The 10,886-nt window shown below is 33.0% G+C and overlaps 1 protein-coding gene across 2 annotated transcripts in view; it reads right to left on the bottom strand.

Annotated features, from left to right (window-relative positions):
- Nucleotides 1–3,160, bottom strand: part of LOC133197616 (peroxisomal targeting signal 1 receptor-like) — a 20,359-nt gene extending 17,199 nt beyond the window's left edge. Inside the window, exons 1-4 of one of the 2 annotated variants that reach the window (XM_061333723.1) lie at nt 3,060–3,160; nt 1,786–1,904; nt 418–459; nt 97–132 (exon numbers count right to left, since the gene is read on the bottom strand). In XM_061333723.1, coding sequence (XP_061189707.1) covers nt 97–132; nt 418–459; nt 1,786–1,881 — 174 coding nt within the window. In that variant the 5' untranslated portion in view covers nt 1,882–1,904; nt 3,060–3,160. The remainder of the gene's footprint in view (nt 1–96; nt 133–417; nt 460–1,785; nt 1,905–3,059) is intronic. The other variant, XM_061333724.1, reaches the window with a different exon arrangement.
- Between the last annotated feature and the right edge of the window lie 7,726 nt (nt 3,161–10,886).

Below are 10,886 nucleotides of genomic sequence, written 5' to 3'. Positions count from 1 at the left end.
ATTTGAAAATACTTCAGATTTTTATTGCCTTTTAAGAAAACATTTCATAAAATCCCTGAACTTTTCCATTATTTCCCTTCATTAAGAAATACATACCTCTCGTTCAGTTGCTTCTTGAATTGGTCTCCCGGGCTAAAACAATCACCAAAATTAAAAATAATAATAATAAATTCTGTCAATGTGAGTTTATAATATCTGCATACAATAAGTTACTTCAAATACTGACATATTTCATCAACAATCTGAATATGATGAAGACCTTAATATTTATATATTTTACAATGTAGAAAGGTATAAAAACTGATGCTTTGCTTATTTCTTTTAAAATTACTTTAAACTGTTTTTAAAAAAAAATCTAACAATCATAATTAATTTTCAGAATTTTTTTTTTGAACCCAAAGTGGGTCTCAATCTTACCACAAGACCATGATTCTGAACTTGTCCATGAAGAAATCCTTCCTAAAATATGACAAATTTATTATTTCAGATGACAAGGAATCAGACTGCTGTAGTTTTGAGACACAATATTGAGTACTTAAAAGCCTATTAACATTACGAAACACAAGTCTGAAATAGTTTCAGAAACTCAAAAATTGTAGCCCCTTTGTGCTCATTGAGGAATTCATATTTTAAAATTTTTAATAGGGGTGCAACGATACACTAACCTCACGATACGATACGTATCACAGTATTCAGTTCACGATACGATACGTATCACGATACATGACAAGGTTAAAAAGTCTTTCAAGTTTGTCATAATATTTTTTTAAACTTGACAGGGTTATATCAAATGTTTATATTTTTGATAATAATTAAAATATCATTTTGTTAACTTGAACTAGATTAATAGGTAGATCTTTGAGTTGTGACAGTATTCTAAATCAGTGATGAACATTTACAGGGAACTACGGGGACCTTTCCTAATAATCTTCCTTTTAAATGGGAATGAAAAAGGAAGACATTCATTCTTTTAATCCTTTTATTTATGTTGAAAACCAGTTGTCATATTTCTCGAATTAACACATTTTAGTCAAAAGACAGCGAATTTTCATTGAAACACACGTGTGATGAGATATCGTGTATTACCAAAGAATACATTTAGATCTAAAGGGTTTATCATTTATCTTAACATCTATAACTTTTAATCACATAAAGTCCTCCGTGTTAAATCTGAGGTCTTGTAAGATGCTGGAGATGAGTTTAACTGCCGTTAATGCGTTATGTCGACCTCACATTTTGCGCGGAAGCCATTTTGAAATTGTAAACAAAGAAAGAAAACGGACGATTCAGATAATTCTGGACCGATTGAACTGAACCGCGGTATCAGTTTAGTGTATCGTGAATTGAACCGTGGAAAAATATACCGCGATATACCGTCAAACGGTTTATCGTTGTACTCTTAATTTTTAACATATAATTTATCATGATAATAATCATACTGTGGTTTCATTCACTTTTACTCATTCACTCATCGAGGAATTCATATTTTATATTTTTTAACATATAATTTATCATGATAATAATCATACTGTAATTTCATTCACTTTTATAGGAATCAAATTTTGTTGTTTTGGCAAAAATACTATTTTGTTGAAATATAAATTGCTTTGTCCTATTATATATAATGAGTAAAATCTGAAATCATTTAACTTTGTGGGTCTGGTTGAATCACAAAAACAAAAAGAATTGGTGTTCTACAAAATGTGATAAAAGCATCTCAGTTTATGGTTTTTTAGGACTGTTTATGATATAAAGGTTGATATTATTAAAAGGGCCCTGATCTACCTGTCTCCTGGCTTTGTCTTGGGTGTAGTGAGATGTTAGTTTCATCAGGGAATTGGTCCCACCACACTCCCCCTCAACCAGATTCCTCATTGCCATAGTTACAATTAAGTTTTCTTTATCTACAATATCAAGAATAAATATCATGTTCAGCTTTTTTTTGTACTGAATCCTAAATATCAATGCACAATCAGGTATACACATTAGGTTCTACTTTTTTTTCATCACTTCACTCTTTTAAATTATTTTTTTTATCCTCTTTTTAAAATACCACCTTCTAGGGTTCTCCTTAAACATAGTAGGGAATTCCTGAACTGAACTGTATGAACAGGTCCAGGAAAATCACTATATTTAGCTATATAGCTTAATTTACCTATATAGCTTTATTTACCTATATAATATAGCTTTATTTAGCTATTTCAGAGTAAATTTCTGTTTTATGAAAAGCAGACAAAAAGTCGCATAATGAGGCAGTATTAGTTTTCAACTTTGAAATGGACTGAAAACAATTCACCAAAAACCCACTTTTAAAAATGTTTCTCCTTTTCTGCAATTGCAATCAAAGATCTAAAAGTTTTGGGGCTATGTATAACAGTTAATCTGTGAATAAGCAGCTACTTTAACAAAGAAAAGCAGTTTTGGTCAACAAGATAATTGATTGGTAATAATTCAGCACAATGCAAGGCAATCACACTTAGTCATGCCTCATCGCACTTCCAGTAATGGACAGCTATCCAAACAATAGAGATGCATTTTTTGGTTAAAAAGTGTTTAAAAGAGGCAATGTTTTTACTATCTATGCCCTAGGTTGTTTTTATCAAACCTTTTTAAAAAAATATCAGCCATAATTTTCATGCGACTTTTTGTTTGCTTTTCATAAAACAGAAACTTATTCTAAAATACCTAAATAAAGCTATATTATATAGGTAAATAAAGCTATATAGGTAAATTAAGCTATATAGCTAAATATAGTGATTTTCCTGGACCTGATGAACAATGCAATATGTTTAACAATACTGTATGATAATAAGGAAAAACCATAAATTTAACAGTCTCAGTGAATCAGGCAGTAAATGCTGCACTATATGTTTTTGTTTGTTTTTGTGTGTGGTTTTCGTCTGTTGTTAACACATCTTTAAATATTACTACGTTGCAACCAAGCATTCAAACAGAGATATTTCGGGTAACATCAACAATCCCACATTGTTACACAACTGTCAACATACTCTTCTTTAGCAAATAATTATATACAGAACACATTTAAATTGATTCATTACCTCTAATTCATTATTTTAAATTAGAAATAGCCAACATGTCTGACATTCTATGCTTTGATTACAAAAATAATCCTCCGATTCTTGTCGTCCAACATATTAACACTAATTACTGCCCTTTGTACTCCACACGATGACGTTTTCTAGACTGGTTCCATGGCTTCAAGAATCAAGAGCTGAGAACCAGTTCAATAATCTAGGTCTTGCATACACACCGTTGTGTTTATTTATTTATTCTATTTTATTTATTTACTTGTATGTTTGATTCATTTATTCAATTATATTTCCGCAAATTTGAAAAAAAAATATATACATCATACCTCAGGCACGGATCCAGGAATTTTTCCGGGGGGGGGGGGGGATCCACCCCAGTCAAAAAAAAATTCCAACCCTAAAATTTCTTGACAGGTAAAAAAAAAACAAACAAAACTAATTTCCCCCCATTATGGAATTCCATATACGACAGCCAATTGCTTACTGCCAACTGCTCGATCATTGCTTATACTGCCAACTGCTCACTGCTTACTGCCAACTGTTCACTGCTAACTGCCAACTGCCACACATATTTGAATAAATTTTCATATTTATATTGATATCTATGTGAATTTTCATTAAACCAGGCGCGGATCCTGGATTTTTTTTTTTTTTTTACAGGAGGGGTCCACCCCAGTAAAAAAAAAATCCAACCCAGAAATTTCTTGACAAAAAAACAAAACAAAAACGTAAACTCGTTTCCTAAACGTAAAAAAAAAAAACTATTTCGGTGGGGGGAGGGGAGGGGTTGACATCTTATGCTTCATATCTATGAATTTTCATATCAACTTAACACGGATCCACGTTTTCTAGGAGAGGGGGTTCCAAGGTCACCGTGGCTTTTAGTTGGTTTAGTATATAGTTACTATATACATTAAATAACTCGACAAATTCCAGGGGGTGGTCCGGACACCCACCCACCCCCTCCGACCGACCCCCCCCCCCTAGATCCGTGTATGTAAAACATAACTTATTTGGGGGAAAAAAGGAGATATTTAAGAAATAAGGTATCATTTTTAAACATCTATCGGGATATAAATACGGGTTGGTCACGAGATCAAATTCCATAAAGCCCGAAGGGCTTTATGGTAAATTTGATCTCGTACCAACCCGTATTTATATCCCGATAGATGTTTAAAAATGATACCTTATTACTTATATTTACATTTGTCACTTATTTATATTTTATATTTGCTTAATTATAATTTTTAACGTGTGAAGTGTTTTAATTTTCAAACTCAACGGCACGTGTCTAATCCACTGATTGCGCGTCGACCCTTTATGACGTCACTGAGAAATTACGTCGAACGTTTATGACGCGAGGAACCCGTGTTTATACGGATATAGATACGCATTGCTTTCAATAGTGTTATATAAGGGAAAGCATTTGCAAATGTAAATATAGATCTTTAATTTGAGAAAATATTTCACTATAGAAATTAACGGAAAATGGAAAGAAGAAAGTACGTTACGGACCAAAATCGGCCCTGTCCCCAAATCTGATGAAGATATTTTTGAAACATGCCTAAGATGTCATCTTTTTAATTCAGCTTAATTTTTGTAATTATCTCAACTCAATTTTCCTACAACGCTATCTGAATATAGATAGTTTCTTTGGAAAATAGCACTATGACGTTATGACGTCAACCTAGCGACGCTACGCAAATACGAGGGTTGTTGGAAAGTTCGTTATATTACTTTCAAGAAATATTAAAAAAGAACACATTTTCTCATATAAAATATTTATTTGCATTTTCATTCCATTCGATTTAACAGAAATCAATTTACTTAATATTTAGAATCAACATGTTTGGTATCCCTGGAGCTACATTATAACGTCAAAAAAACATTGCGTCATGGTGTTTTAAAAAAAAAAAAAAATCTCCCTTTACATTTCACTCAGTTTGGTCCAATAGCCACTTATTAAAAACGTTTCTCCATCAATTTTATTTTATATTGCTAACAATCGTACCAGTATAATTTAATTTTGTTTGTCCATGTATTATTTCTTTTTTATTTTACCGCGTAACTGTGCATTTACAAGATCAGCAACTGTGAAGCGCCTCTCTCTTTCCATGACTTTAGCAACTCAAAGTTTCTGTTCAGATTTTTACAGATAATCCATTTTCTCACAGACTGCCCTTGTCTGATACAGAATTTTAATCATTCGAATACAGCCTCTACCATTTATACACATATGCACAAATCACTTTTGACATTTGCTTCCTACAATATTTCAGAGTTTATGCTGAAGATTTCCAGAGAACAACACAAAATTTTGTTATATATATACCTTTAAAATTGGTTTCTATATAAATCTATACACAAATGTTGTACTTAGCGGTCATAAAAAATGGATGTTTGGCCGCGGAGTAAGATATTTGACCTGTCGATGAGAAATTGGACCGCTTACGTTAAAATTGTGGGCGGGATCAGCTAAATTTCATTTGCAATCGTTGGTGTTCGACAGTGACGAAATTGACCAATTTTAACCGCAGTGTGATTTAAGTAAATTTACGTCATGGAAGCCTGCACAAGATACAAAGGTACATGTATAACAAAACATTTATTGACAAGGTTCTCGGGCAAATTGCGTTTTGTTGACCCATCGAACGGTTAGATAATGGCCCCAGAGTGAGACAAACAGTTTGGTTTTTGGGTCCGACAATATACGTACAAATAAAAGATTAATTTATATGATTTTAAAACGAGAGAGAGATGGGGGGGGGGCAAAGTGAGAGAGAAATGCGTAACGTATATTTAAGAAATAATGTATCATTTTCAAACATCTATCGGGATATAAATACGGGTTGGTCACGAGATCAAATTCCATAAAGCCCGAAGGGCTTTATGGTAAATTTGATCTCGTACCAACCCGTATTTATTAAGAAATAAGGTATCATTTTTAAACATCTATCGGGATATAAATACGGGTTGGTCACGAGATCAAATTCCATAAAGCCCGAAGGGCTTTATGGTAAATTTGATCTCGTACCAACCCGTATTTATAGCCCGATAGATGTTTAAAAATGATACCTTATTACTTATATTTACATTTGTGACTTATTCATATTTTATATTTGCCTGATTATAATCTTAAACGCGTGAAACGTTTTATTTTTCAAACCCAACGGCACGTGTTTGATCCTCTGATTGCGCGTCGACCCTTTATGACGTCACTGAAAAATTACGTCGAACGTTTATGACGCGAGGAACCCGTGTTTATACGGATATAGATACGCATTGCTTTCAATAGTGTTATATAAAAGAAAACATTTGCAAATGTAAATATTATCCGATAGATGTTTTAAAATGATACATTATTACTTATATTTACATTTGTGACTTATTCATATTTTATGTTTTCCTGATTATAATCTTTAACGCGTGAAATGTTTTATTTTTCAAACCCAACGGCACGTATTTGATCCGTTGATTGCGCGTCGACCCTTTATGACGTCACTGAGAAATTACGTCGAACGTTTATGACGCGAGGAACCCGTGTTTATACGGATATAGATACGCATTGCTTTTAATAGTGTTATATAAAAGAAAAATTTTGCAAATGTAAATATTTAATAGTACGTTTATTATAAGTATCCGATTATTCTAATTCAAGCAAGAGTTTGATTTTTAAAAGCTAGACTATTTTTGTGCGAATTACTTGGTTTGTTTTTAAGATTGCATTAAAACTTTTAACACTATTTTATAAATGTCAGATTCCCTATAAAAGTTTATGAGAAAGCATTTAAGATATTTTCGAAAAAGTATTTGAAATTTTAATTAATAAATAACATTGAAAGGGCTAATTCCCCAGCCCATTCTCGCGACGTCATTCACGAATTTATCTAAACAAAGTGTGTTTAAAACGTTTCTGTCTTGTCATCTGAAAAAGTTCCCCCCCCAAAAAAAAAAAACTGAAAAAAGTACTGTCATTCGATTAATAATTTTATATGTCTCCAGATGGTTCTTCTCAAATGCACGAATCAAGTACCCCCCCCCCCCCCCAACAAGCTGTAGCACTTCTCTTGGATAGTTGGCATGGGCAACCTTCTATCGAATTTTCTTTAGGAACTTATTGAGGCTTTTTTCACCAACTTAGTATAGCTTCTCAAAAAAAAAAATTAATTAATTAATTAAAAAATAAATAAATAAATAAATAAAAAATAAATAAATAAATAAAATAAAAATAAACATGTATAAACATTTACTTTTTTGAAGAACACTTTTACGATCTTTTTTTTTAAATACGTAAATATAATTATAAATAACTACTGTTGCTTGAAGTTTCGATTTTGTTGCTTAAAGTTTTACTCAATATGCGAGCCTATCTTAAAGTAAGTATTGTGAGCCTTTGATACCAAACCTATGGAGAGAATGATTATAGGCACTTACGCCTGCTTTTCAATCCATTTCAGGTAGGGCTCTCGCGCCGTGATCGGAAGGTCGTGTGTTCAAATCACGGCTGCGACCGACCTAAGTCGATAAAAAATAGGTAGCAACTGTTCCTTCGTCAAGCGCTTGGCACTTTGAAGTGAAAGTTGCGGGTCTTTCGGATGAGACCTAAAAACCGAGGCCCCGTGTCACAGTAGGTTCAAACTTTTTTCATTTTTTTTTCACAACCAACTTTCCCCCAATACACTAAATTCCGAAACTTTACCTATGCTACAGCATATGGGGGGGGGGGGGTAGTCTTTCAATGAACATTTTCAAAGTTCGGAAAAAAGTGGGAAGGGGCCCTGCGTCCCTGATTTTTCGTGCCTGATAAATAACTTTCAGACTTGTCCACACTGACAGATAATTTTGTTCCACAGTACTTATATTAAATTGTGTGATATACTTAAACTGCCGTAATGGGGTGAAAGAATTTTCTAGACAGGTAACATTGTGAAAAGTGAACCCATCATCCGATACAGCTTTTTATTTATTTTTTTTTGTCCGAAATTCCTTTTTGGACCTCTCTGTCGCTTTCTCATTCCAGTCTTCTTTTAACTTCACTGGATCCTCGACAGATAAGAAATTACAACTCTGGTATATGTAGAATGATCTTATTATAAGTAGAATATACGGGTAAAAAATAAAGAGCCATAGCTGCCTCTCAGACGACACGGCTGACTCAAGAATTTAAAAGGAAATCACCTGATTCTATTTATAGATATACCTTTTCAATTCAAGATCAAACTATGTAATATGATTTGAGGACGAGTGTTATATTTTCGTAGTTGCAAGTATGTCAAATGACAATCATCTAATTTGTTCAGTACTCAAATTCTGAGACAAAAGATTTGTAAAATCAATAAAAATAAAACAAGTAGCTATGAATTTGCAAACTTTAATAAAATAGTTTAGGACTGTTTTTTTTCCGAGCTACTTTCAAAGTGTATTGTGTATATGATAACTTTCCGAAATTATGTATAAAACGTAATAAAGAAAAACGTAGAAAAGATACACAAAGAAAAACAAATTTAAGAAAGCATAAATGGAAAAATGTGGGACTTGAACTCGCTATCACCATATTTACATTCCAGCAATCATACCACTGCGCCAACGAAGTCAATGACGTTGAATGAATAAATTTAAGACAGATTGCTAAATACTACGATTATATGAGAAGAAAAATTGAATATATATTTTCATCATTTTCAATATGAAGACCACCTTTAACCAAAATTAGAAGTGCAGTCATATCCGAATAAAATCCTTGAATTTTTTTTTTTTTTCTGGTTAAGGGTGGTCTTTGACAACAGTTTGTCACCTTTAGGTGGATACCTCAATATTTACTATATACTCCATACAAACTGATAATTTTCATATTTCATATGAGGAAACTATCAATGTTTAAATATCATTAATGTGTGGTATGGTTTTACGCATGTATAAACTAAGATTGTATGACAAATTTTTAGTTTTAAAACAATGAATTTAAGGAATCACTAGAAGAGTAGGCGAAAATGCCTATCAAATGCGCTGTGGCTCTTTTACTAGGTGAAATATGAGCCTTTGTTTTTATATGGCTTTGCATAATATTAACGGCAATGTCTACAGTATACAGATGCAGATGCAACACGCTTATATTGTGCGTGTATTATAAAATCTAAAAATATATTGAAACATCATTCGTGCACTTGTATAAATGACTGAAAATACAAGACTTCAGAATATTAATTAATCTGATCAGTCCTGACCAACAGCATCCAAAAGATTGGGAATTTATCCCCCCCCTTTCCAAAAAAAAAAAATGTGTTGCAAGGGGACTTATTGTGACGTCATCTTTGAGTTTATTGCGTAATTTATTTACATACATGCAGAAGTCAACTAGGCCGTTTCAGTAGCAAGATAAAATAAAGGCTAGGATTTAAGCATTTTCTTTTCTGCAATAATACTTTTAGTGATTTCATTTGTCAGCTGAACATTTTTATTTTATTGCTTTAGTATGTTAAATTGATCTCTTCCCTTCTTGCTGGCAACATTTATCAAGTGTAAGGCTTAGTTGTTTTAAAAAATATCGTAATTTGTCATTTCTATAAAACATTTTTTTTTAGTTTTTATGCTATTTTCATGACAAATATATTGTATGAGCAATATAAATATGGTCAATCAATGATAAATTTATTTCTTTAACATTATTACACGAAATACCCCATTATTATTGCTCCTAGATAAGAACTCGCCTCTCGACTAACTTGGTATCCGCCACCGGAAATAGTCATGAAATGTCAAAATTAACATACTGCACATTCCTCGAGCAAATTCTTACCATTATTTTTGCTTGTCTTTTATCAAATTATTTTCAAATATATATGTTTTATTTTGCTCGAGGGGTGTGCACTACTTCAATTTTGGGAATTTGTTGTAAAAATAGTGGAAAAAATAGCAATTTCCGGAAAGAACGGATGTTTAAATCCTGTGAATACCTCTAATCAACGCACTTGCGAAATTTTGTTATGCACATATCAAAACTATCAATCTTCTTCTACATGTACATAGTAGTTATATTTTTGCAAACTTGTATATCAAAATACGAAAAATTGTGGGCCTTCGAATAATACGTAACGTACTTAGTTCTTTATTTTCAAAACATCTTCCCCAGGAAACAACAGATCCCTTTTTTCAGTGTTTATTCATTCCAAGGTTTTGTTGTCTCACAGGGGGGGGGGGGTCAAATTAAAGATCTATATCTCTTTGTTTTCCCAAATAAGTTATGTTTTACATACATGTACATGGATCTAGAGGGGGGGGGGTCGGTGGGAGGGGGGTCCGGACCTGTGGAATTTGTAGAGTTATTTAATGTATAGACCTATACTAAACCAACTAAAAGTGACCTTTGTCCGTCGTCGTTTGTCGTCCGTCGTGCGTTAACTTTTGAACATTTTCAATTTCTCCTCTAGAACTGCTGAACCAATTTTGAATTTTGGCATATAACATCTTTGGGTGAAGGGGAACAAAAATTATGAATTTCATGGTCCCTGCCCCCCCCTTCCCCGGGGCCCCAGGGGTGGGGGTAAAACCACCAAAATTGATGCAATCTTTAAAAATCTTCTTCTTTACTTCTGTACATCAAGCAGTCAATTTTTTCCAAAATGTGAATTTCATGGGCCCTGGGTCAGGGGTTTTGATATTAGGGCGGGACTCTATTGATTATATAGTGAAAATGCATTACTTCTTTGAAAATCTGCTCTGCTCCTGGGTATTAAACAAACTAACTAAATACATAGTTATGATGAGCAAAGGTGCCTCTTCCAAAATTGTGAATTTCATGGCCCCTGGGTCAGGGGTTTTGATGTTAGGGCGGGGCTC

Source organism: Saccostrea echinata, unplaced genomic scaffold, assembly GCF_033153115.1.
Source record: "Saccostrea echinata isolate AGI-Se365-2 ecotype Australia unplaced genomic scaffold, CSIRO_AGI_Sech_v1 ptg000030l, whole genome shotgun sequence".
Lineage (NCBI taxonomy): Eukaryota > Metazoa > Mollusca > Bivalvia > Ostreida > Ostreidae > Saccostrea > Saccostrea echinata.
Note: the sequence above shows the minus strand (reverse complement) of the source record. Positions and strands in the feature narration are given on the sequence as shown.